The 27954-nt window shown below is 48.1% G+C and overlaps 1 protein-coding gene across 1 annotated transcript in view; it reads left to right on the plus strand.

Moving 5' to 3' along the window:
* DIS3L2 (DIS3 like 3'-5' exoribonuclease 2) overlaps positions 1 to 27954 on the plus strand; it is a 214049-nt gene that overhangs the window by 68703 nt on the left and 117392 nt on the right. Inside the window, exons 7-8 of the mRNA XM_081329970.1 lie at positions 10282 to 10492; positions 25346 to 25431. Coding sequence (XP_081186096.1) covers positions 10282 to 10492; positions 25346 to 25431 — 297 coding nt within the window. The remainder of the gene's footprint in view (positions 1 to 10281; positions 10493 to 25345; positions 25432 to 27954) is intronic.

Below are 27954 nucleotides of genomic sequence, written 5' to 3' on the forward strand. Positions count from 1 at the left end.
CCCACTGAGAAGGCCCTCCCCCTGGGTGTTATCCGCCGGCAGTCTTTTACCGCCGGCACCCTGAGGAGACCCTCCCTGTGGGAGCGCACTGGACGAAGGGAACTTAGGGCTTTATAGGTCATCACCAGCACCTTGAATCTCACCCGGAGAGCAACCGGAAGCCAATGCAGCTCACGGAGCAGAGGTGTTACATGGGAGTATCGGGAAACCCCCATCACAACTCGCGCGGCCGCCTTCTGCACCAGTCGAAGCCTCCGGGTGGTCCTCAAGGGCAGCCCCATGTAGAGAGCGTTGCAGTAGTCTAGCCGGGAGGTCACGAGCGCATGGGTGACTGTGCGTAGGGCATCTCGGTCCAGGTAGGGTCGCAACTGATGCTGGCAGCAGGTGTTCCCTCAAATATCCCGGACCCTCGCCATTTAGGGCTTTATAGGTCATTTTTCCACCTGGCCCAGCATTTTGGGGGTGGGGGGTGGGGCTGGCATCCGAGGGAGAGGATTCCCCAATTCCCGACTGGGGGCTTCCCTGTGTGAAGCCGCCTCCACCTCTGTTGCTTAACCCCCCCCCCCTTTAATTCTCCTTTCCCCGTGACTTGCCCGACACCGTTGGGAAAGCAGCGGCTTTCGTTTAAAACTGTTAAAAGGGGATCATCTTCTTAATCTTGGCCGCGGGCCAGCTTTCCAGCCGATTTCTAACCCCCCCCCTCCCCTTTTCTCCCTTTCGTCTTCTTTTATTTATCATAACTTTTGCACTTCTCTGCTTCTTCCAGCATAACAAATTATCCTCCGGGGAGGATAATGAATCTCAGATTAATCTGATTTTCTCTGCAAGCTCTTTTCACGGCTGACTTTGTGAACCTTTGAACCTCAGCAGCTCCAAGACTGGGAGTGATCTAGCAAAGGATCACATTTCTCGGTGGGGGATCTCGCAGGGCTTCCCGACTGGTCTTGAAGAACACTTGTGGTCTCACGGGCTTGGGACCAGCTCTCTCTCTCTCTCTTTTTTTTTAGCGACAAACCTGTGAGGTAGGCCTGGCTCGGTTCACTCAATCCATCCAGTTCCAGGTAGTCCTCGATTTACGACGACAGTTGGGCCCCAACGCTCCTTTTGCTAAGCAGGGCTTTTGATGAGTGAGTTTTGCCCCATTTTACCATACACACACACACACACACACACACACACACACACACACACACACGCGCACACACTTGACACAGTTAGAAGAATCACTGCACTTATTAAGTGAACCCGGCTTTGACTTTGCTTGTCAGAAGATGGCTGAAGAGAGGGGAGGGGAGGGAGGATAGAAAAGAAGAAAGGAAAGGAAAGGGAGGGCAGGAAAGGGGAGGGGAGGGGAGGGGAAGATAAAAAAGGGAAGAGGAAGGGCAGTGGGAAAAGGGAAAGGAGAGCGGAGAGAAAGAGAAGGAAAGAGGGCAGGCAAGGAAAGGAAAGAGGGGAGGGGAGAGGAAGATAAAGAGGAGAGGGAAGGGGGAGGGAAGGGAAGGAGATGGGAAAGGGGAGAGGAGAGGAGGAAAGAAAGGAAAGGAGGGAAGAGGAAGATAGAAAAGAGGGAAGGGAAGGAAGGAGGGGAGGGGAGGGGAGGGGAGAGGAAGGCAGAGAAGAGGAGAGGAAAATAAAGGGGAGGGGAGGGGTTTGGTTCCTGGTCTTCTTAGCAGCAGTTATATTTAGATTTTAGCCCTTCTCTCTAAGGTTGCAACATCCTTTCCTTCTTTCCGGACTCCATAACCCATAACCCATCTAGCCCTAATTCACAAGTTCTTCCCCCCCCCTCGCCCCCCCAGCCAAAAAGTCCATAAGGGCCTCCCAATCACAGCTACACGTCAGCGGAGTCCCTTTTCGCCCTCTTGGCTCCTTCCCTACTCTTCACCAAAGGAGGAGGAGGAGGAGGAGGAGGGGAGGAGGAGGAGGAAGGAAGGAAGGAAGAGGAAGGAGGAGGAGAAGGAGGAGGAGGAGAAGAAGAAGAGGAGGAGGAGGAGGAGGAGGAAGGAAGAGGAAGGAGGAGGAGAGGGAGAAGGAGGAGAGGAAGGAGAAGGAGGAGGAGGAGGAGGAGGAGGAGGAGGAGAAGAGGAGGAGGAGGAGGAGGAGAAGTAGTAGTAGTAGTAGTAGTAGTCATCCAGATTCTGCCTCCAGGTTTGCTGTATTTCCCCCCCCGGGAATAGTGAGGTTGCCGGTCACATCCCGGGGACAGAAGCCATTTTGTTTGTGTGTGTTTCCAGGTGGCTTTGTGCTGCAAGCAGCCACCTACACCAGCCCCCGTTGTGACAGTGTGTGTTTTGTTGGATTGGGTTGACCTCTCAGCCCGAGAAGGGGGAGGGTCTGGGAAAACCCGGGTGAGCCTTTCTCCCACCCACCCCCACACACCTGACTTCCTTGCTGCTTACTCATGTCGCGGCCGGAGTGCCTGTCACCCATCCCACAGGCGAGGACTTTCCCTCCCGATGACTGCCCGTCCAGGGAGTCCTCGACTTACGGTCGAGCCCCCCCTTCGCAAAAAAAATTTCCATTGAGAAGCAAGGCGCCCCTCTGCGACCGTCCTTCTCACCCTCGTTAACTGAATCGCTGCAGCTGTTAAGTGAGTCACACAGTCGCTAAGTGAATCTGAATTCCCCATCGACTTTGCTCGTCAGAAGGCGGTCACTGTCATAAATAATCATAATCATAATCACAATAGTAAAGTTGGAAGGGACCTTGGAGGTCATCTAGTCCAACCCCCTGCTCAGGCAGGAGACCCTATGCCATTTCAGACAAATGGCTGTCTAGTCTCTTCTTAAAAGCTTCCAGTGTTGGAGCATTCACAGCTTCTGGAGGCAAGGAGTTCCACTGGTTAATTGTTCTCACTGTTAGCAAGTTTCTCCTTAGTTCTAGGTTGCTTCTCTCCTTGACGAGTTTCCATCCGTTGCTTCTTGTCCTGCCTTCAGGCGCTTTGGAGAAGAGCTTGACTGCCTCTTCTTTGGGGCAGCCCCTGAGAGATTGGAACACTGCTATCCTGTCCCCACTCGTCCTTCTCTTCATTAAACTGGACATACTCAATTTAATTAGTCCTTGACTTACAACCATTCATTTAGCAACCATTTGAAGGTACAACAGCACCGAAAAAATGACTTATGACCAGTTTTCACGCTTACAATGGAGCATTCCCCTCTTCTGGAGGCAGGTTGTTCCACTGGTTAATTGTTCCAACTGTCGGGAAGTTTCTGCTTAGTTCCAGGTTGCTTCTCTCTTGTGTTAGTTTCTCCATCCCTTACTTCTTGTCCTGCCTTCAGGCGCTTTGGAGAAGAGCTTGACTCCCTCTTCTTTGGGGCAGCCCCTGAGAGATTGGAAGGCTGCTATCACCCTTCATTAAACTAAACATGCCCAATTCCAGCAGCCGTTCCTTATATCTTTCAGCCTTTAGGCCCCTGATCCTCTTGGTTGCTCTTCTCTGCACTTTTCCCAAAGCCTCAGCGTCTTTTTTGTAATGTGGTGAGCCTGATCCAGCTCAAGGTCGACTCAGCCTTCCGTCCTTCTGAGGTCGGTAAAATGAGGACCCAGATTGTTTGGGGAGGGCAAGAGGCTGACTCTGTAACCCACTTAGAGAGGGGCTGCAAAGCCCTGTGAAGCGGTATATAAGTCTAAGTGCTCTCGCTATTCCTCCCTCCCTCCCTCCCTCCTGGCCTCCCTTCCTCCCTCCCTCCGTCTCTCCCCTCTTCTTTTCATCCTTCCTCCCTCCCTCCCTCCCTCCTGGCCTCCCTCCCCTCTTCTTTTCATCCTTCCTTCCTTCCTTCCTCTCCCTCCCTCCCTCTCTTCTTCTTTTCTTCCTCCCTCCCTCTCTCCCTCCCTCCCTCTCTCCTGGCCTCCCTCTATTCCTTCCTCCCTCCCTCTCTCCCTCCCTCCCCTCTTCCTTCCTTCCTTCCTTCCTTCCTTCCTTCCTTCCTCCCTCCCTCCTTCCCTCCCTCCCCTCTTCTTTTCATCCTTTCTTTCCTTCCTTCCTCCCTCCCTCCCTCCCTCCTGGCCTCCCTCCCCTCTTCTTTTCATCCTTCCTTCCTTCCTTCCTCTCCCTCCCTCCCTCTCTTCTTCTTTTCTTCCTCCCTCCCTCTCTCCCTCCCTCCCTCTCTCCTGGCCTCCCTCTATTCCTTCCTCCCTCCCTCTCTCCCTCCCTCCCCTCTTCCTTCCTTCCTTCCTTCCTTCCTCCCTCCCTCCCTCCTTCCCTCCCTCCCCTCTTCTTTTCATCCTTCCTTCCTCCCTCCCTCCTTCCCTTCTGGCCTCCTTCTCTTCTTTTCATCCTTTCTTTCCTTCCTTCCTCCCTCCCTCCCTCCCTCCTGGCCTCCCTCCCCTCTTCTTTTCATCCTTCCTTCCTTCCTTCCTCTCCCTCTCTCCCTCTCTTCTTTTCTTCCTCCCTCCCTCTCTCCCTCCCTCCCTCTCTCCTGGCCTCCCTCTATTCCTTCCTCCCTCCCTCTCTCCCTCCCTCCCCTCTTCCTTCCTTCCTCCCTCCCTCCCTCCTTCCCTCCTGGCCTCCTTCTCTTCTTTTCATCCTTCCTTCCTCCCTCCCTCCTTCCCTCCTGGCCTCCTTCTCTTCTTTTCATCCTTTCTTTCCTTCCTTCCTCCCTCCCTCCCTCCCTCCTGGCCTCCCTCCCCTCTTCTTTTCATCCTTCCTTCCTTCCTTCCTCTCCCTCCCTCCCTCTCTTCTTCTTTTATTCCTCCCTCCCTCTCTCCCTCCCTCCCTCTCTCCTGGCCTCCCTCTATTCCTTCCTCCCTCCCTCTCTCCCTCCCTCCCCTCTTCCTTCCTTCCTTCCTTCCTTCCTTCCTTCCTTCCTTCCTTCCTCCCTCCCTCCCTCCCTCCTTCCCTCCCTCCCCTCTTCTTTTCATCCTTCCTTCCTCCCTCCCTCCTTCCCTTCTGGCCTCCTTCTCTTCTTTTCATCCTTTCTTTCCTTCCTTCCTCCCTCCCTCCCTCCCTCCCTCCTGGCCTCCCTCCCCTCTTCTTTTCATCCTTCCTTCCTTCCTTCCTCTCCCTCCCTCTCTTCTTCTTCCTCCCTCCCTCCCTCCCTCCCTCCCTCTCTCCTGGCCTCCCTCTATTCCTTCCTCCCTCCCTCCCTCCCTCCCCTCTTCCTTCCTTCCTTCCTCCCTTCCTTCCTCCCTCCCTCCCTCCCTCCTGGCCTCCCTCTCTTCCTTCCTTCCTTCCGCCTTCCCTCCCTCCCTCCCTCCCTCCCTCCCTCCCTGGACTGCCTGCCTGCCATGGTTAACAATACAGCATTGCAGGCTCATTCACTGCCCACAGCCAGCAGTTCGATCCTGACCGGCTCAAGGTCAACTCAGCCTTCCGTCCTTCCGAGGTCGGTCTAATGAGGACCCAGATTGTAGGGTGGGGGCCAGAGGCTGTGAATTTAATTTAATTGAAACCCTTAATTTCGTTTGCGAGTTACACAACGACAATCAAGACGTTCCGCTCTAAAAGAGACTCTATTCTGAAGCGGCCTCTTCCGCCTCCAGTCCCGCTTGCTGGGGCTGCCTGTTCACGCGCACCGTTCCGGGTGCCGACGTGTCGCGCAGCTTAAAAGTTGCCCACGTCGAGAGCTAGCGGATGAAAGCCCAGGATAAGCTCTCGGCCGAAGGGACGGAAAGAGGCCGTCAAAAGATGGAGCCGCCCCATCTCGGCAGCTGGTGGCACAGAAGACCGGGGAATTTCAGCCAAATCCTGGCAGCCCTGCCTGACTTGGAAAGCCATCTCAAACTGCACATTGCGGTTCCAAGAATTGCTCGCTCGTAATCCTGACCAAAGCAGGGTGGGCGAAACGGCCGAAGGCTGTTGCCTAACTCCTCTAGCCCCGACTGACTCGCCGCGGGAAAGTTGCAGCTGCTGCCTTGCAACTTCTCGTGGTTGTTGGACCCAGGGGCTTTGGAAAGAGTTTCTGCGCTCGGCAGCGTTTCCACGCTTTCTCCCCGCCCCCCCCCAAAAAAGCTGCCTTCTGCAATTCCCCCTCCCCCCCCTTCTCTATCAGTCTTCAGAGAATTGGTATCTTTTGAATACCCTCCGAACCCTAAACTTAACTGCAGGTCGTCTGGCTGGTTTCCAAGCACAGTTTTGTGGCTTTGAGAGTGTCTTGGGTCCAGGCTGCTTCTCCGTGGCCCGTCTGTCTCCCTTGCGGCTGGATCTTTAGATGGGCCAAGAAGACAATATTCGTAGTTCTGGGTTGAAATGAAGGGTCCTTGCTGCTCTTAGCAGCCAGCCCTGTGCAGCCGCCGCCAGAAAAAAGCTAATATTTTTATTCATTTTATTTATTTATTTTATATCCCGCCCTTCTCCGAAGACTCAGGGCGGCTTACAATCTAAGCACAAATCAAACGTGCTTAGCAATAGCCATAATAATAATAATAATAATAATAATAATAATAATAAAATAATAATAATAATAATAATAATAATAATAATAATAATAATAATAATAATAATAATAATAATAATAATAATAATAATAATAATAATAATAATAATAATAATAATAATAATAATAATAATAATAATAAAAAGTTGGAAGGGACCTTGGAGGTCATCTAGTCCAACCCCCTGCTCAGGCAGGAGACCCTATGCCATTTCAGACAAATGGCTGTCTAGTCTCTTCTTAAAAGCTTCCAGTGTTGGAGCATTCACAGCTTCTGGAGGCAGGTTGTTCCACTGGTTAATTGTTCTAACTGTCAGGAAGTTTCTCCTTAGTTCTAGGTTGCTTCTCTCCTTGACTAGTTTCCATCCGTTGCTTCTTGTCCTGCTTTCAGGTGCTTTGGAGAATAGCTTGACTCCCTCTTCTTTGGGGCAGCCCCTGAGAGATTGGAACGCTGCTATCATGTCCCCACTCGTCCTTCTCTTCATTAAACTGGACATACTCAATTTAATTAGTCCTTGACTTACAACCATTCGTTTAGCGACCGTTTGAAGGTACAACTGCACCGAAAAATATGACTTATGAGCAGCTTTCACACTTACGATGGAGCATTCACAGCTTCTGGAGGCAAGGAGTTCCACTGATTAATTGTTCGAACTGTCGGGAAGTTTCTCCTTAGTTCCAGGTTGCTTCTCTTCTTGATGAGTTTCCATCCGTTGCTTCTTGTCCTGCCTTCAGGCGCTTTGGAGAAGAGCTTGACTGCCTCTTCTTTGGGGCAGCCCCTGAGATATTGGAACACTGCTATCATGTCCCCCTTCACCCTTCTCTTCATTAAACTACACGTACCCTTCATCCTATGTATATGCCTGCTTATTAGGGCTTTCGGGGGGGCCCCAAGCGGCATTTTTACAAAATCAGCTTATTGCCCCCAACAATCTGGGTCCTCATTTTACCTACCTCGGAAGGATGGAAGGCTGACTCAACCTTGAGCCTGGTGGGACTCGAACCTGCACTAATTGCAGGCAGCTGGTGTTACCTAAGGAGGCATCAGCCCACTGCTCCACCAATCCTGGGTTGCCTAAACAGTGACCGTCACAAACAGAAACCAGCTTGCCACGCCTCTGCATTTTGATCACGGGACCCGGGTGGTGGTGGTGGAGGCCGCAGCGGTCGTAAGGATGAAAAGCGGTCTTTTCTTCAGTGCCGTCGTAACTTCGAACCGTCACTCAGTGAACCGTTGCAAATTGAGGGCCACCTGCGCATGTCTTTCCTCTCCCATCTGTTGCTTTATTTTATAATTTATATTATTTGATTTTATAATTTTACGTTTGATTTCGCGTTTTGGTTTTGAGAATTTTGATATTTTATTTTACACCTTTTACAGGGAGTGCAGAATTATTAGGCAAATGAGTATTTTGACCACATCATCCTCTTTATGCATGTTGTCTTACTCCAAGCTGTATAGGCTCGAAAGCCTACTACCAAGTAAGCATATTAGGTGATGTGCATCTCTGTAATGAGAAGGGGTGTGGTCTAATGACATCAACACCCTGTATCAGGTGTGCATAATTATTAGGCAACTTCCTTTCCTTTGGCAAAATGGGTCAAAAGAAGGACTTGACAGGCTCAGAAAAGTCAAAAATAGTGAGATATCTTGCAGAGGGATGCAGCACTCTTAAAATTGCAAAGCTTCTGAAGCGTGATCATCGAACAATCAAGCGTTTCATTCAAAATAGTCAACAGGGTCGCAAGAAGCGTGTGGAGAAACCAAGGTGCAAAATAACTGCCCATGAACTGAGAAAAGTCAAGCGTGCAGCTGCCAAGATGCCACTTGCCACCAGTTTGGCCATATTTCAGAGCTGCAACATCACTGGAGTGCCCAAAAGCACAAGGTGTGCAATACTCAGAGACATGGCCAAGGTAAGAAAGGCTGAAAGACGACCACCACTGAACAAGACACACAAGCTGAAACGTCAAGACTGGGCCAAGAAATATCTCAAGACTGATTTTTCTAAGGTTTTATGGACTGATGAAATGAGAGTGAGTCTTGATGGGCCAGATGGATGGGCCCGTGGCTGGATTGGTAAAGGGCAGAGAGCTCCAGTCCGACTCAGACGCCAGCAAGGTGGAGGTGGAGTACTGGTTTGGGCTGGTATCATCAAAGATGAGCTTGTGGGGCCTTTTCGGGTTGAGGATGGAGTCAAGCTCAACTCCCAGTCCTACTGCCAGTTTCTGGAAGACACCTTCTTCAAGCAGTGGTACAGGAAGAAGTCTGCATCCTTCAAGAAAAACATGATTTTCATGCAGGACAATGCTCCATCACACGCGTCCAAGTACTCCACAGCGTGGCTGGCAAGAAAGGGTATAAAAGAAGGAAATCTAATGACATGGCCTCCTTGTTCACCTGATCTGAACCCCATTGAGAACCTGTGGTCCATCATCAAATGTGAGATTTACAAGGAGGGAAAACAGTACACCTCTCTGAACAGTGTCTGGGAGGCTGTGGTTGCTGCTGCACGCAATGTTGATGGTGAACAGATCAAAACACTGACAGAATCCATGGATGGCAGGCTTTTGAGTGTCCTTGCAAAGAAAGGTGGCTATATTGGTCACTGATTTGTTTTTGTTATGTTTTTGAATGTCAGAAATGTATATTTGTGAATGTTGAGATGTTATATTGGTTTCACTGGTAAAAATAAATAATTGAAATGGGTATATATTTGTTTTTTGTTAAGTTGCCTAATAATTATGCACAGTAATAGTCACCTGCACACACAGATATCCCCCTAAAATAGCTATAACTAAAAACAAACTAAAAACTACTTCCAAAAATATTCAGCTTTGATATTAATGAGTTTTTTGGGTTCATTGAGAACATGGTTGTTGTTCAATAATAAAATTAATCCTCAAAAATACAACTTGCCTAATAATTCTGCACTCCCTGTATTTTATATTTTATACTGTTTATTTGACTTTATTTGGCTTTATTTTATATTTTACTTTACTTTGTTTTATTATTTTATTTTATTTTATTTATTTTACTTTATGTTTTATTTTGTTTTACTTGATATTTTATTTTGTTTTATTATTTTATTTATTTTACTTTATTTTATATTTCATTTATTTTATTTTGGTCTATTTTACTTTATTTTACATTTTATTTTATTTATTTTACTTTGTTTTATTTTACTATATTTTACATTTTATTTTATTTTATTTTATTTTACTTCATTTTATTGACTTTATTATTTTAGTTTATTTATTTTACTTTATTTTGCATTTTATTTTATTTATTTTACTTTGTTTTATTTTACTTTATTTTACGTTTTATTTTATTTATTTTATTTTACTTCATTTTATTGACTTTATTATTTTAGTTTATTTTACTTTATTTTACATTTTATTTTATTTATTTTACTTTGTTTTGTTTTATTTTACTTTATTTTACTTTATTTTACATTTTATTTTATTTTACTTTATTTTATTGACTTTATTTTATTATTTTATTTTATTTTACTTGGTTTTATTTTTATTTTATTTTATTTTATTATTTTATTTTATTTTATTTATTTTATTTTATTTTATTTTATTATTTTATTTTATTATTTTATTTTATTTTATTTTATTTTATTTTATTTTATTTTATTTTATTATTTTATTTTATTTTATTTTATTTTATTTTATTTTATTTTATTTTATTATTTATTTTTATTTTTTATTTATTTTATTTATTTTATTTTCTTCCCGAATGAGAAAACCGCAGCTGAAGGGAAGGAAGGAAAGAACAAATGTTCCCATCGCAGGAGTCCAGGCCGTCCGTCAGGAGTTCTGGGCAGGGGTCCCAGTGACCCCTTGACCGTTTCTGCCCTCACAGCCCCACACGGACCCTTTTTCCTTTCTCCCTGTCCAGGTAAACAAGCCAGATGCCTCCGACCAAGAAACGGAAGCTCCTCCGGGCTCAGAGGACCCCTCGCGTTCACCGGGCGCCGGCGCCGTTTCCAGCCCGGGCAAAGGGGATGCCAGCGGCCTGGATGTCACGACGGCGGCTCCCTTTGGCGACGCAAGTGAACAAGAACACACGAGAGACCTCCAGCGGCTGTCCCTGGGGACTGGTGAAAAAGGTGAGGATGCGGCCACGGTGCATTTCGCACCTGGCACCTGTTTCTACTCTTTCCCCCTTGGCTACTTTTAGGGCTCTGTCTGTCCGAGAGGCACGGGTGGCCTTTTTTCTCAACTGAGAGAAAGAAGAGGCTGGACAGCCAGCCAGTATTAACTGGGGTTTTAATTGTATTTTAATTGTAATTGGGGTTTTTAGTTCAAGGTTAGTGTAATCATTTTAATTGTTTTTAATTTTTGTAACTTGTGTATTGTTTTTAAAAAACCTTGTGAACCGCCCTGAGTCCTACGGGAGAAGGGCGGTATATAAGTCTAATAAAAGGCTCAAGAGCCTTGGTGGAGCAGTGGGCTAATGCCTCCTTAAGTAACCCCAGCTGCCTGCAATTAGTGCAGGTTCGCATCCCACCAGGTTCAAGGTTGACTCAGCCTTCCATCCTTCCGAGGTAGGTAAAATGAGGACCCAGATTGTTGGGGGCAATTAAGCTGACTTTGTAATAATGCCACTTTGGGGGGGGAAGCCCTAATAAGCAGGCATATACATAGAATGAAGGCTACTGCTAAATTTGTAAAGCCGCCCTGAGTCTTCGGAGAAGGGCGGGATATAAATGGAATTAAAATAAATAAATAAATAAAAATAAATAAAATAAAATAAAATTTGTCTGAAATGGTATAGGGCTTCCTGCCTGAGCAGGGGGTTGGACTAGATGACCTCCAAGGTACCTTCCAACTCTTCTGTTGTTGTTATTGTTGTTGTTGTTATTATTATTATTATTGATCATCACACAGTCAGCCAGATGTTCAGACTGGATTTGGCATTTTTGTCTACCTGTCGAGTCCTTCCCAAGGACCTGGGATAGGCAGATGTGGATGTTTGATGGTATTACAGATCTCGTCGCAGGATGGAAGTAGTTCCTAGTAAGGCCGCCTTTTGCAATTGACTAATGGCGCATTTGTCAATGCCGATGATGGTGTTCAAGTGGTGCTCCAGTTGTTTTGGGATTGCACCCGAGGCGCCTCTTACTATTGGTATTACCCTTGCTTGCCTTTGCCAGAGTCATTCTATTTCTATTTGTAGATCTATTATTATTATTATTGTTATTAATCATCATCATCATCATCATCATCATCATCATCGCACAGTCAGCCAGATGTTCAGACTGGATTTGGCATTTTTGTCTACCTGTCGAGTCCTTCCCAAGGACCTGGGATAGGCAGATGTGGATGTTTGACGGTATCACAGATCTCATCGCAGGATGGAAGCAGTTCCTACTAAGGCCGCCTTTTGCAATTGACTCATGGCGAATTTGTCAGTGCCGATGGTGTCCAAGTGGTGCTAGAGTTGTTTTGGGATTGCACCCAAGGTGCCTCTTACTATTGTACCACCCTTGCTTGCCTTTGCCACAGTCGTTCTATTTCTATTTGTGGGTCTTTGTATTTTGTGATCTTCTCTGGTTCTTTCTCGTCTCTTCTGCTGTCTCCAGGCACTGCCACGTCTACTATCCAGACTTTTTTGTCTTTCTTCTCGACAATTGTTAAGTCTGGGGTGTTATGTTGCAGGTGCTTGTCTGTTTGAATTCCGAAGTCCCAGAGCAGTTTAACTCTTATCACTTTCTATGACTTTCTCTATTTTATGATCCCACCAGTTCTTGCTTGCAGGCAAATGATACTTCTTGCAGATCTTCCAATGCGCCATTGTGGCTACTTTGTCGTGCCGCTGCTTGTAGCCAGTCTGTGCGATCTTCTTGCAGCAGCTCACCAGGTGGTCCACTGTCTCTGCAGCTTCTTTGCATAGGTGGCACTTACTGTCTATTGCTGTCTTCTCAACGTTGACATTGTGTACATTTGTCCTTAAAGCTGGGTCTTGTGCAGTCAGAATTAGTCCCTCGGTCTCTTTCTTCATTTATTATTATTATAAAACTTTTATTCATAAAACGTGAAACTCAGTCAACTGAACACTCAAATTGACTGGCACTACTGGTTGACACGGGTTGCTGCCAGCATCCTAGGTATCAACCAGGTACCTCCTTAAAATGTAAGATGTTCTGAGTTTTTTGTAGCTTTGCTGGAGTTATTGCAGAAAGCTGCAATTTCTTGATGTATTTTGCAGAGTTTTCGGACATAGTTCCCAGTGCCCCGATGACAATGGGTATCACTGTTACGCGTTTCATCCATAATCTTGCAGTTGTTGTTGTTGTTGTTGTTACTTCTTCTACTACTACTACTACAACTACTGTCTTACTTAGAAACTTTGCAGAGCTCACACAGGCTGTTTTAGAGGCTTTTCATCCCTTCAGCCTGTCAGCCTCTGCCTCTCAACCTCGGCAGCTGGAAGATGTGTGGGAGGTCCCCGTGTTGCAATATTCCCAGGTGTGTATTTCTGGGCAAGGTGACCTCAGCTTTTCTCAAACTGGGAAACAATTGTGCATTTCCAGGTAGGAGGATGGTGTGCTTCGAAAGGTCTTTTTTTGGTGCTTCCTGGCTTTTGGAAGAGTCAAACTTTGGAGGTGTCTTTTGGTCGGAGAGTCGCGATAGGAAATCAGTTTCTGTCACTAGATCTGGGAGACATAATCGCTGGCGCCCAATCCGCTTGCCTTTTAGTAAAGCTTTGGATCTGAGCTTTACGTTCCAAAAAAAAAAAAGAGGAAACAAACGGCAGATGGTCTTACTAAATAACAGAATAACAGGGTGGGAAGGGACCTTGGAGGTCATCCAGTCCAACCCACTGCTCAAGCGGGAAACCCTGTACCATTTCAGACAAATGGCTGTCCGGTCTCTTCTTGCAAACTTCCCGTGATGGAGGAGCCACAAATTCTGGAGACAAGTTGTTAATTCTTCTCACAGTCAGGAAACTCCGCCTTGCCGCTCTCCTTGATCAGTTTGCATCCGTTGCTTCTTATCCGGCCTTCTGGTACTTTTTGGAGGATACGTTGACCCCCTCCTCTTCTCTGTGGCAGCCCCTCAAATATGGGAACGCTGCTGTCACGTCACCCCCTAATAACAGATTACACGACCTCCCTCCGTAGGCCTTTACTAATCATGGAAGGAGAAGTAGAACTAGCAAACCAGCTAACAAATCCTCGGAGCAAAATTTGAACATGGGACCCGTGTTGGGTCATCTTCAAGGCCTCTGTGGTCCAGCGTGCTTACAGAGGCCAGCTAGATGCTTTTGGAAAAGCCCCAAATAATTCAAAAGTTCAAGAGTCCCTGTTGACTTCTCCAACGGTCACGATGCAGTCATCTTTCTTTTTTTTCTTTTTTTATAAATATTTTATTAATTTTCTAGTTTTACAGTCAAATGCTTAGTAAACAACAGTGTTGTCTGGGTCCATTAGTAATTCCGTGGTCTACATTAGCTTCTTCAGTCTAGAATCCAATATTAGAGTAGCCTTGGTGGAGCAGTAGGCTAATGCCTCCTTAAGTAACACCAGCTGCCTGCAATTAGTGCAGGTTCGAGTCCCACCAGGCTCAAGGTTGACTCAGCCTTCCATCCTTCCGAGGTAGGTAAAATGAGGACCCAGATTGTTGGGGGCAATTAAGCTGACTTTGTAATAATGCCGCTTGGGGTGTGTGTGAAAGCCCTAACAAGCAGGCATATACATAGAAATGAAGGCTACTGCTAAGCTTGTAAGCCGCCCTGAGTCTTCGGAGAAGGGCGGGATATAAATGGAATTAAAATAAAATAAAAATTACAGCATCAAATTATTTCCTCTCTTCTTCCGATGGTACCTGTTTTCCCACACTAGGCAAATAGAATTCTTACTGTTATTAGTAAATATACAATTGAATAGCAATCCCTTTGTTCCATTTTTTCTAATCATATCAATAATGTCGGTTTAAAACACCTTTCCTAAGCGAAACATATCTTAGTTGCATTTGCACTTAACGTCCATGCGTTCAATCAGTATCCCGGTTTTGCTTTTTTTTTTAAAATTTTAATTTCCCATCAGTGTTCAGAATGTCTCTATTGTTTATAATTCCAAAGTAGGCTACATCTGGGTAACCAGAAGCTTCCCTTGTTCGAACCTCTTAGCGTTTTCCTGTTTCCCTTCTCATACCAAAATCTAATATTCTAATTACAAATCTTATCTTTCTAGTTGTAATAATACTTCTGTTATCTTAACCATCAGTCATTGAAAACCTCATTGTCCCTGACTTTCCCCGACACAAATGAATGGTGGCACAGGTGCTTTCCATCACATTCTCTCACCTTGCTCTTTAATGCTCTATTCCTAAAGGTAAAGGTAAAGGTTCCCCCGCACATGCGTGCTAGTCGTTTCCGACTCTAGGGGCCGGTGCTCATCTCCGTTTCAAAGCCGAAGAGCCAGCGCTTGTCCGAGGACGTCTCCGTGGTCATGTGGCTGGCATGACTAGACGCCAGAGGCGCACGGAACGCTGTTACCTTCCCACCGTAGTGGTCCCTATTTTTCTACTTGCATTTTTTACGTGTTTTCGAACTGCTAGGTTGGCAGAAGCTGGGACGAGTAACAGGCGCTCACTCTGTTATGCGGCACTCGGGATTCGACCCGCCAAACTGCCGACCATCTGATCGACAAGCTCAGCGTCCCAACCCACTGAGCCACCGCTGCTAAATGTTCCTAGGCAGTTTGGTCTAGACCAGGGGTAGGCTATCGTGGCTCTTTTATGACTAGTGGACTTCAACTCCCAGAATTCCTGAGACAGCCACGCTGAGGGGAAAGGGAGAGGTTTCCAAGCTGAGCCATGCTGGCTCAGGAATTCTGGGAGTTGAAGTCCACGAGTTGTAAAAGAGCCAAGGTTGCCTACCCCTGCCCTATACACTAAATCAGGGGTCTTCAAACTTGGTCCTTTTATGACTGGTGGACTTCAACTCCCAGAATTCCTGAGCCAGCATGGCTCAGCTTGGAAACCTTTCCCTTTCCCCTCAGTGTGGCTGGCTGAGGAATTCTGGAAGTTGAAGTCCACCAGTCATAAAAGAGCCAAGGTTGCCCACCCCTGGTCTAGACTCTAGACTGTGGGCCAATCACCAGGAGACGGTGAGTTCTCGTACCGCCTTAGGCCAGAAATCTGGCTGGGTGACTTTGGGCCAATCACCAGGAGACGGTGAGTTCTAGTCCCGCCTTAGGCTTGGTTTTCATGGGTGACTTTGGGCCAACCACCAGGCGATGGCGAGTTCTCGTCCTTCCTTAGGCATGGAAACTGGGTGACTCTGGGCCAATCACCAGGAGACGGTGAGTTCTAGTCCCGCCCTAGGCAGGAAAGCTGGCTGGGTGACTTTGGGCCAGTCACCAGGAGACGGTGAGTTCTAGTCCCACCTTAGGCCAGAAAGCTGGCTGGGTGACTTCGGGCCGATCACCAGGAGACGATGAGTTCTAGTCCCGCCTTAGGCCAGAAAGCTGGCTAGGTGACTTTGGGCCAATCACCAGGAGACAGTAAGTTCTAGTTCTGCCCTAGGCAGGAAAGCTGGCTGGGTGACTTTGGGCTGATCACCAGGAGATGGTGAGTTCTAGTCCCGCCTTAGGCTTGATGTTCATGGGTGACTTTGGGCCAACCACCAGGCGAAGGCGAGTTCTGGATCTCCCTTAGGCATGGAAACTGGGCCACTCTTGGCCAGTCACCAGGAGACGGTGAGTTCTAGTCCCGCCTTAGGCATGAGCGCCACTTGGATGCCTGTGAGCCAGCCCCATTCTCTCTCTCTCTCTTTCTTAGCCCAACCCACCTCGTAGGGTTGTCGTTGTGGGGAAATGCGGAGAAAGAAAGACTGTTGGGCGTGGTTTCCACCGTGAGCGATTTCTCAAAACGAAGAAGCAGATAAAGTGGCCAAACCAGGCATGGGAAACTCTTGAGCTTGCTCTGCAGCTGCTCAGCCTGAGAAGCTCCTCGTCTCCTTCAGGAAGGCCGAGGCTGCCCAGGGCTCCAAAGCCGGCCTCTCGGCTTGGCTTTCCGTTGCATCTGGGGAAGTACGACATGCCCGCAAACCCCTTTCCTTCCCCCCCCCCCCCAGAGCAAAATTTCCTAGCTTGAGCATTTCTCCCAAAGAGGCTGGAAAAGCATCCTGCGGACACCGAGGCCTTTTCTCCTTGCCAGGTTGTATTGTTATTGGACAAACCAAGGCCTTTCCCCTTGATCTTCTTTCCATCCTGGGATGAAAGATGCAGTTCCCCCACCCACCCACCCACCCCCGTTTCCACACACCCCCCCCCCAGCCCAGTCCAAGTGAAAAGTAAATAAATCAGCAAACACCATCTCTCCGGCCTTTTTCAAATTCCAAGTGGGAATTGGGAAGCTTTAATTGCGCTTTTTCTTGGAGGCCCGGACAAATTTCCACAGTGGCTGCAGCAGCGAACGTGGAAAAAGAAAGAAAGAGAGAGAGAGAGAGAGAGAGAGAGAGAGAGAGAGAGAGAGAGAGAGAGAAAGAAGGAAAGAAAGAAGGAAGGAAGGAAGGAAGGAAGGAAGGAAGGAAGGAAGGAAGAAAGAAAGAAAGAAAGAAAGAAAGAAAGAAAGAAAGAAAGAAAGAAAAGAAGAAAGAAAAAGAAAGAAAGAAAGAAAGAAAGAGAAAGAAAGAAAGAAGGAAAGAAAGAAAGAAAGAAAGAAAGAAAGAAAGAAAGAAAGAAAGAAAGAAAGAAAGAAAGAAAGAAAGAAAGAAAGAAAGAAAGAAAGAAAGAAAAACAAGCCTTTGGAGATGTCACAACTAAATAAGTGTTTTAATGCGATGCCTTTAAGGGCCGGCTTTTTGGCCTGTTTCCGATGCCCCGCTTAATCTAATTTGCGGCTTCAGGAACTTCGTCCTCGCTCCAAAGCGTGCCATCTCGGACCGAGGCGAAGGGCTGTGGGTTCAAGGCAGCACCCCCCTCCTGCCCTTCCCCCCCACCCCCGAAGCCTGCAAACTCTTCCAAGGGGTGTGGGGGTTGTCCCGGAGCAGTGCTAACTTCACCCAGGCTGGGATATAATTTGCTGGGATTTCTGCAGACCCCGGTGCCTGGTTTGCTTTTCAGCAAGGCTATCTAACCGCGTTGTCAGGTAATTGGTCGGGTAAAGGGATATTTTTTTTTATATTAAAAAAAACCCCACTGTTTCTTTGCTGGTCCGATGCCGCTGAAGGCTGTTTGCACTGTAAGATAAGCCGGGCTGTGCTCTGCCCAGAGTAACACAGTAAATCTCCCACTGCAAACAAATTCTTGCCCAGGGTGGAAATATTGAATAGGGACAGGATAACCACGACAGCAAATGTTCGGCTTAGTTTATTTCTGGGGTTTGGCAAACGACGGTGACCTCCTTTCGGCATCACACTCTGCCTCCTTCCTTCCCTTCCCGCGGGATTAAAGCCCCACTCTGTATTTTTTTCGGGGGGGGGGATTTTTTGCTGGTCCGTGTTCCTCCCCGCTCGCCGGACCGAGCCGGGGCTGGTCCAAATCCTTCTTTGCGTGGGCTTCCTCTGAAGGGATGGATGCCGGGCGATACTGTCCCGCTGCTGGGTTCCGCCAAAGGTTTACCTCCCCTCTGCAAAAACTGCCTAGATGGTACACCTCACTCAGCTTGGAGAAGTTGCAGGAGAGCCAAGCTGGAAGGGACCTGAGAGGTCTTCTAGTCCAGCCCTCTGCTCAAGCAGGAGACGTTGTACCGTTTTTAGAATGCAGATTAACAGAGTGGGAAGGGACCTGGGAGGCCGTCTAGCCCAGGGCTTTCCAACCTTTTCACCCATCGTACCACTTTTATGGCAACATCCGAGTACCACCAGTCGCCTAGCGTGGTGTCAAAAACCTGATGACCAAAAACAAAAAGAGAAAAAGTGATGAAGTACAGGTAGTCCTCGACTTACAACAGTTCGCTTGGTGACTGTTCGAAGTTACAACGGCACTAAAAAAAGGGCCCCCCAAGCCACAGCCGAGCAAGACACCTGCCTGCCTGCCCAGCGGCGCTCTTCCTCCTGTCCAAAGTTTTCATGGTTGGGAGCATTTCTGTTGAGGATTGGCAGCGGGTGTGTGTGTGTGAGGGTGTTTGGTTTTTATTTCCCCCCCCCCATCTGCTGGGGGGTTGCAGCAGGTTTTGGTCCCTTCACATGACCCTGGGACACTGTGACCGTCATAAATATGAATCAGTTGCCAAGCGTCTGAATGTAAATCACAAGAACCCTGGAGATACTGCATCATTTCAACTGATCGGCGCTTCTTCTGGGCTCAGAAGTGCCAGGATTAGTGCTGAGCTCCAGCTGGATCCTGGCGCTGATCCTGGCGCTTCCGCTGAGCCCCGACAGCCCTGCAGCTCCAGCCGTCTCTCGCTCAGGCTTGTGCAGTGCTGCCACCGGTTCGGCTCACTCCCCTCCCCTGCTACCACTTTCCTAGGATGGTCGCGTACCACCTGCCAGGTGCCAATGTACCACAGGTGGTACCCGTACCACTGGTTTGAAAAGGCCTGCCCTAGTCCAACCCCCTGCTCAGGCAGGAAACCCTATACCAGGGGTCTTCAAACTTGGCCCTTTTATGACTTGTGGACTTCAACTCCCAGAATTCCTCAGCCAGCAAAGCTGGCTGAGGAATTCTGGGAATTGAAGTCCACAAGTCATAAAAGGGCCAAGTTTGAAGACCCCTGCCCTATACCATTCCAGATAAATGGTTGTCCAATCTAGATAGGAAAACCTGTGGCCATCCAGCACCCACAACATCTGCAGGCAAGGATCTGTGGAGATTCTCGGTCACCCAGCTCATGCTTGCCCCAAAGAGGCTTTTTTTTTTCAAAAAGGCAGCTGTTTTTTGTTCCTTAGCTTGTGGTTTTTTTTCCCCCTCCTTGAAAACGTTTCGCTTCTCACTCAAGAAGCTTCCTCAGTTCTGGAGGCAGGCTGTTCTGCTGATGAATGGTTCTCCCTGTCAGGAGATTCCTCCTGATTCCCAGGTTGGATCACTCTTTGGTGAGCTTGCACCCGTTGATTCTTCTCCTGCCCTCGGGGGCTTTGGAGAATAAATTGACCCCCCTCTTCCACCTGACAGTCCTTCAGGCATTGAAAGACGGCGGGAACCTAGTTCCCTTAGCTCAGGGGTCTTCAAAGGTGGCCCTTTGATGACTTGTGGACTTCGACTCCCAGAATCCCTCAGCTGGCTTAGTTCGCCTGTCACTCACCTTCAGCTCTGTGGCCCGGTTCCTAACAGGCCACAGACCGTCTGTGGCCTGGAGGTTTGGGACACCTGCATTATAAAAGTGGCTAGTGCAGGGGTAGGCAACCTTGGCTCTTTTATGACTCATGGACTTCAACTCCCAGAATTCCTCAGCCAGGATGGGGGAACTATGGCCCCTTCATGACTTGCGGACTTCAACTCCCAGAATTCCTCAGCCAGCATGGGGGAACTATGGCCCCTTCATGACTTGCGGACTTCAACTCCCAGAATTCCTCAGCCAGCATGGGGGAACTATGGCCCCTTCATGACTTGCGGACTTCAACTCCCAGAATTCCTCAGCCAGCATGGCTCAGCTTGCAAACCTCTCCCTTTCCCCTCAGCATGGCTGGCTGAGGGATTCTGGGAGTCGAAGTCCACGAGCCATCCAAGGGCCCAAGTTTGAAGACCCCTCCCTTAGCTGCTCTTCATATGTTTGAGTCTCCAGTCCCCTTATCATTTTTGCTGCTCTTCTCTGCACTCTTTCGAGAGTCTCAACCTCTTTTTTTTATTTTAATCTCGTGGAGACCAAAGAGGGAAATATTATTTTAGAATAGAGTAGAATAGAATACTTTATTGGCCAATGGTTGTCCAGGCTCTTCTTAAAAGCCTCCAGCGATGGAGCACCAAACAGATTCCAGAGGCAAGGAGTTCCACTGGTTAATTGTTCTCACTGTCAGGAAGTTTCTCCTTAGTTCCAGGTTGCTTCTCTCCTTGATGAGTTTCCATCCGTCGCTTCTTGTCCTGCCTTCAGGCGCTTTGGAGAATAACTTGACTCCCTCTTCTTTGGGGCAGCCCCTGAGAGATTGGAACACTGCTATCATGTCCCCCCTTGTCCTTCTCTTCATTAAACTAGACTTACCCAATTCCAGCAGCCGTTCCTTGTAAGTTTGAGTCTCCAGTCCCCCGATCCTCTTTGTTGCTCTTCTCTGCACTCTTTCTAGAGTCTCAACATCTTTTTGACATCATGGTGACCAAAACTAGATGCATTATTCCAGGTGTGGCCTTACCAAAGCATTGTAAAGTGGTATTAACCCTTCACGTGATCTCGATTCTCTCCCTCTGTTAATGCAGCCTAGCGCTGTGCTGGCTTTTTTGGCAGCTGCAGCCCATGGCTGGCTCATATCTAAGGGATCGTCGACTCGGACTCCGAGATCCCTCTCACAGTTATTGGTTTCTGCAGCTTTCTATCTCCAGGTTGTGGTTCAGCGTCCCTCGGAGCAAATGGCCACGATATTGCTGCACCACATGAAGTGTATTTCACACCAGCTACTTCTATTTTCATGGACCACATTGAGTTTTTCCACAACGGATTCTTTATAACTCATTTCTAGCTGTGGTCTTTGCTGGAATATTAAGAATCGGGCCCCTCCTAGCGCTCACTTGCAGCTCGGACAGTGAATGTGTTTGTCTAACCCTTCCTCACCTCGCATCCTCCAGTTGTGTTGGACCGGCTCCCTTCGTCCCCAGCCAGCACAAGCTGGAAGATCAACACATCTGGAGGGGATACATTTCGGCTAGACTGGCCTACAGGTTGACCTTCCTGTGGATTGGGTTGGACTCCTGTCGCTCAGAGAAGCATTTTTTCACGCAGAATTGGATTTTGGTGTATTCCTCACTACGATAATCCCACCCCTGAGTCTCAGATGCCTCCGCGCTTCCATTCAGGTTATTCTTAAGAGCTCTTTAAAGCAGAGTTGTGGGTTCAAGTGGTCCCCAAGTCATGATAGCAGTGTTCCAATATCTCAGGGGCCGCCATAAAGAAGAGGGAGTCAAGCTATTCTCCAAAGCACCTGAAAGCAGGACAAGAAGCAACGGATGGAAACTAGTCAAGGAGAGAAGCAACCTAGAACTAAGGAGAAACTTCCTGACAGTTAGAACAACTAACCAGTGGAACAACCTGCCTCCAGAAGCAGTGAATGCTCCAACACTGGAAGTTTTTAAGAAGAGACTGGACAGCCATTTGCCTGAAATGGTATAGGGTTTCCTGCCTGAGCAGGGGGTTGGACTAGATGACCTCCAAGGTCCCTTCCAACTTATTATTATTATTTCCCACCCCTTTTTATTTTATCCTGGAGGCAAAGCAAAGTATATAATGCAGATGTCCTGCCAGCCTTAAGGTGACTTGGGTCCAATCGCCAGGCAACAGTGAGTTCTAGTTCTGCCGTTCCCATGAAAGCCGGCCGGGTGACTTTGGGCCAACCACTGGGCGACAGTGAGTTCTAGATCTGCCTTTCACATGAAAACCGCTGGGTGGGCTTTGGTCCAATCACCGTGCAACTGTGAGTTCTAGTCCCGCCTTAGGCAGGAAAGCTGGCTGGGTGGCTTTGGTCCAATCACCAGGTGACAGTGAGTTCTAGATCTGCCTTTCACATGAAAACCGCTGAGTGGGCTTTGGTCCAATCACCGTGCAACTGTGAGTTCTAGTCCCACCTTAGGCAGGAAATCTGGCTGGGTGGCTTTGGTCCAATCACCAGGTGACAGTGAGTTCTAGATCTGCCTTTCACATGAAAACCGCTGGGTGGGCTTTGGTCCAATCACCGTGCAACTGTGAGTTCTAGTCCCACCTTAGGCAGGAAAGCTGGCTGGGTGGCTTTGGTCCAATCACCAGGTGACAGTGAGTTCTAGATCTGCCTTTCACATGAAAACCGCTGGGTGGGCTTTGGTCCAATCACCGTGCAACTGTGAGTTCTAGTCCCACCTTAGGCAGGAAAGCTGGCTGGGTGGCTTTGGTCCAATCACCAGGTGACAGTGAGTTCTAGATCTGCCTTTCACATGAAAACCGCTGGGTGGGCTTTGGTCCAATCACCGTGCAACTGTGAGTTCTAGTCCCGCCTTAGGCAGGAAAGCTGGCTGGGTGGCTTTGGTCCAATCACCAGGTGACAGTGAGTTCTAGATCTGCCTTTCACATGAAAACCGCTGGGTGGGCTTTGGTCCAATCACCGTGCAACTGTGAGTTCTAGTCCCGCCTTAGGCAGGAAAGCTGGCTGGGTGGCTTTGGTCCAATCACCAGGTGACAGTGAGTTCTAGATCTGCCTTTCACATGAAAACCGCTGGGTGGGCTTTGGTCCAATCACCGTGCAACTGTGAGTTCTAGTCCCGCCTTAGGCAGGAAAGCTGGCTGGGTGGCTTTGGTCCAATCACCAGGTGACAGTGAGTTCTAGATCTGCCTTTCACATGAAAACCGCTGGGTGGGCTTTGGTCCAATCACCGTGCAACTGTGAGTTCTAGTCCCGCCTTAGGCAGGAAAGCTGGCTGGGTGGCTTTGGTCCAATCACTCTTTCTCAGCCCAATCCACCTCACAGGCTTCTTTTTGTGGGAAAAATAGGAGAAGTATGTTGCTTGTTCACCACCTCGAGTTATTTATAAAAATCAGGTAGTCCTCAACATGCAGCAGTTTATTTAGCGACCGTTCACCGTTACAATGGCACTGAAAAAATGACTTATGGCTATTTTTCACACTTACAGTCTTTGTAGCACACACCCCCCCCCCCCCATGGTCAGGCGATCAAAATTCAGACCCTTGGCAAGCGGTTCATACTTACGACCGTTGCCGTTTCCCAGGGTCACGTGATCCCCTTTTGCCACCTTCTGACAAGCAGAGTCGATGGGGGGGGGAGCCAGATTCACTTAACGACCGGGTTGGTAACATAACAACTGCAGCAATTCGCTTAACAACAGTGGCCAGAAAAGTGGTAAGACGGGGCGAAATTCCCTTAACAAATGTTTCGCTTAGCCACAGAAATTTGGGGCCCCGTTGTGGTCGTAGGTTGCACAAGTAAATAAAATAAAATAAACGTACAAAAACCTACCTGCACAAATAAATAAAACAAAAATAATAATGATGATGATGATGATGTTGGAAGGGACCTTGGAGGTCATCTAGTCCAACCCCCTGCTCAGGCAGGAAACCTTATACCATTTCAGACAAATGGCTGTCCAGTCTCTTCTTAAAAACCTCCAGTGTTGGAGCATTCACAGCTTCTGGAGGCAAGGAGTTCCACCGGTTAATTGTTCTCACTGTCAGGAAATTTCTCCTTAGTTCTAGGTTGCTTCTCTCCTTGACGAGTTTTCATCCCCCCTCAGAAAGCGGCCAACCCTGTGTGTAATTGGATGCAACCCCAAGAAGAAATGCATTGACGAGATCTGTCAATTAGAATGACGTAGAACCTAGGATAACGGAGCTTGGAAGGGACCTTGGAGGTCATCTAGTCCAACCCCTTGCTCCAGCAGCGGACTCTATATACCATTTCAGACAAGTGGCTGTCCAGTCTCTTCCTGAAAGCCTCCAGTGATGGGGCGCTCGCAACTTCTGGAGGCAAATTGTTCCACCGGTTGATTTTTCTCACTGTTAGGAAGTTTCTCCTTCATTCCAGATTGCTTCTCTCCTTGATGAGTTTCCCTCCGTTGCTTCTTGTCCTGCTTTCAGGTGCTTTGGAGAATAGCTTGACTGCCTCTTTTTTGGGGCAGCCCCTGAGATATTGGAGCACTGCTATCATGTCCCCCCTGGTCCTTCTCATCATTAAACGAGACATACCAACTCCAGCAACAGTTCCTTATATGTTTTATCCTCCAGTCCCCTGATAATCTTTGTTGCTCTTCTCTGTACTCTTTCTAGAGTCTCAACAGCCATTTGCCTGAAATGGTATAGGGTTTCCCGCCTGAACAGGGGGTTGGACTAGATGACCTCCAAGGTCCCTTCCAACTTACTTTCTTCTTCTTCTTCTTCTTCTTCTTCTTCTTCTTCTTCTTCTTCTTCTTCTTCTTCTTCTTCTTCTTATTCTTATTATTATTATTATTATTATTATCATCATCATCATCATCATCATCATCATCATCATCATCATCATCATCTTTTTTACATCCTGGTAAAAGGGAAGTCTAGAAGAACTTTTCCTTAAATGGGAGGGCGATGCAGAGTGACCGGCTCCATTAGCAATTAAGCTTCCTTGGAGGTAGGAGAACATCTGGATTTCCAGTGACTGGCCAAAGGGCAGGTGGATTTCTGCAAAAACATGGAGCTCTGTCTGCATCCAAAGGCTTTAGGGGCTGCCTTTCCGCTTTGCAGCCTAACCAAGCTCAAGTTGCAAACTTGCCTGACTTTCTAACTTTGATTTCTTGGATCTAAACCCGGGACACCCTTCCCTTCGTGTTCCTGCTTCGTAAACCACTTTTGTGGTTTCTCTCGAGACTTTTTGACCTTACCGAAGACGATACCGCTGCAAGGGGCGCTTTAGGCTTCTCGGCTGAAATACGCATTTTCTGATCTTGCCGACCGTCCTCTAAAGGAAGTTAAATATTTTAATGAGCGCAAGCCTTGAAAAAGGGGAACTGTTTATGTACAGTAGCAAATTCAAGGACCTCAATGTTGGACGCACCAAGAAGTTCCAACTTTTTATTTGTATTTAAGAAAGAGAACATGTTTTCCACCATTATGTTTATTATGGATGGTATAGCGGGGTGTTTTTTTTGTTTTTTTTTTGTAAATGTTGGGCTTATTTTGATTTGAGCAGATGTGCACAATGGAAGTCGAACCATATTTCTTTTCTAGGTTGCTGGTTAGAGGGATCTGGATACACAATGAGTTTGCTCCTTTCCAGCCCTCACATTTGGCCCTTAACCGGGCCAGAACGGGTCATTTTGAAAGGCAAAACGAGGACTTTGATCCAAATGCAGTGAATGTATTTTATTCAACGTGCCTCTGTTGTTTTTTTTCTTTCGTTTGTTTTTTTTTAGGAAAAGATTTGGAAAGTTGCATTGTCCCTGCCTCAAAAGCGGAAGAGACGGCTAATCCAGAGCAGACTGTACAAAAGACTGCAAAGGTATCACCAGACTCGTCAATTCATAAATTAAATTGCTAAGCTAAAAAGGGGCGAGCCACGAAGAGAAAGAAGAATGCCTTCCTGGGTTATTTGGCAAAACTGTCGCCACATTCGAAATGAGGGGGAATATATTCTCGTTGGAGCCCTTTTTCATCCCTTCTCTTACAGGATCTCGCTTCTGTTCTGCTTACACCAGACATGTCAAACACAAGGCCCGGGGGCCAGATCCGGCCCGCGAAGTGGTTTCATGCAGCCCGCGAAGCCATCCTGGAAAGAGTGAGGGAACGGCCCCCACTGCCTTGGCCCTGGCCCAGAGACCCTCCTTCTGCCAGAGACCCTCAGATCTGTCCCACTCCTGCCCAGGCCCCCATAGGCACCCTTGATGCGAACGATGTAGAGCTGGCCACGCCCACCCAGTAGGCCATACGCACTCTAGCCACGCCCACCCAGTAGGCCATGCCCACCCACCCCCCTGAGGGCAACCACAATGCTGATGCGGCCCTCCATGAAATTGAGTTTGACACCCCTGCCTTACACACTTTTTTTTTGTCCTTTGTATTATCGCTGTTAGGCATGTGGTTAGAGTAGACCCAGGGCGAGAGAGGCGGCAAATACATTTAACAAACAAACAAACAAGTAAATAAAATAAACCAGGTGGCTCGGGGGGGGGGGGCTTCGTGATCTTGGTGCTCTCTGAGCTGGGTGGTTTTCCTGCAGACGTTTCATTGCCCAACTAGGTTACATCATCAGTGCTAGAAGAGCGTGGGATTTGGGAGGAGGAGGAAGGAAGGAAGGAAGGAAGGAAGGAAGGAAGGAAGGAAGGAAGGAAGGAAAGAAAGGTTTGTGGGGCCCTTGGTGCTCTCTGAGCTTGCTGGTTTTCCTGCAGACATTTCATTGCCCAACTAGGTTACATCATCAGTGCTAGAAGAGTGTGGGATTTGGGAGGAGGAGGAGGAAGGAAGGAAGAAAGAAAGGAAGGAAGGAAGGAAGGAAGGAAGGAAGGAAGGAAGGAAGGAAGGAAGGAAGGAAGGAAAAAAAAGGGAAAGGTCTGTGGGGTCCTTGGTGCTCTCTGAGCTGGGTGGTTTTCCTGCAGACGTTTCACTGCCCAGCCAGATAACATCATCAGTGCCAGAAGGGAGAGGGGTTTGTGAAGAGGAAGGGGAGGAAGGAAGGAAGGAAGGAAGGAAGAGAAGGAAGGAAGGAAGGAAGGAAGGAAGGAAGGAAAGTGTGTGGGGCCCTTGGTGCTCTCTCAGCTTGGCGGTTTTCTTGTAGACGTTTCATGACCCAACTAGGGAACATCATCAGGGCTAGAAGGGAGGAAGACGAGGAGGAGGAGGAAGAGGTGGAGGAGGAGGGTAACTGTGGGATCCTTGGTGCTCTCTGAGCTTAATTGTTTCCTTGCAGATGTTTCATGACCCAACTAGGTAACATCATCAGTGCTAGAAGGGAGGAGGAGGAGGAGGAGGAGGAGGAGAAGGACTGTGGGGTCCTTGGTGCTCTCTGAGCTTGGTGGTTTTCCTGCAGACGTTTCATTGCCCAGCTAGATAACATCATCAGTGCCAGAAGGGAGAGGGGTTTGTGAAGAGGAAGGAAGGAAGGAAGGAAGGAAGGAAGGAAGGGAAGGAAGGAAGGAAGGAAGGAAGGAAGGAAGGAAGGAAGGAAGGAAGGAAAGGTTTGTGGGGCCCTTGGTGCTCTCTGAGCTTGGTGGTTTTCCTGCAGACGTTTCACTGCCAACTAGGTTACATCATCAGGGCTAGAAGGGAGAGGGGTTTCTGGAAAGGAGGAGGAGGAGGAGGAGGAGGAGGAGGAGGAGAGGAAGAGGAGGAGAGCTTCAGAGTCCTTGATGCTCTCTGAGCTGGGTGGTTTTCCTGCAGACGTTTCATTGCCCTACTAGGTAACATCATCAGGGCTAGATGGGAGTGGGGTTTATGGCGAGGAGGAGGAAGGAGGAGAAGGAAGATATTCCCAGGGCTTTTCCTGGGTTTCCTTAGAGGTTCTTGGGCTGGGCTGTTGCTTTGTTCCTTGATTGGGGCTTCCTTTGTTTGATGGTTGCTCTGAGGTTAATCCTGGAGTCCATCTGTGCTCCTCTGGCTGCTGCTGGAGAGGAGCCTGGGCCTTTTTGCTCCCTTTGGGACTGGTGATCGTCTCTTTACCTGTAGACGTTGTCGTCGTCTGTGTGTCTGTGGATGGCTGATGTGTCAGAGAGCCAGGCTCCTAGAAAGTCACTAGCGGTTTGGGGCCTGGCTTGGTCTAGGACGGCCCGAGTTTTCCAGGGGAAATCGTGGTTAAATCTCTCCGTATGTTGTGAAATCAAGGAGTTTTCATCGTGTCTTCTGACTGCCAGTTGGTGTTCAAGGATGCCTTCCGCCAGTCTTCTGCTTGTTGGTCCTGCTACTTCCAAAATCTCTCCCACTAAGAGTGACGGGAGGAACCGCTGCAACCGCTCCTTACTAGCACCGACGAGGTTACCTAGTTGAAGAATGAAACTTCTGCAAGAAAACCAAGCTCATTTTTCTCTCCTCC

This window comes from Vipera berus (genome assembly GCF_964194415.1).
Source record: "Vipera berus genome assembly, chromosome: 5".
In the NCBI taxonomy this organism is placed as follows: Eukaryota; Metazoa; Chordata; class Lepidosauria; order Squamata; family Viperidae; genus Vipera; species Vipera berus.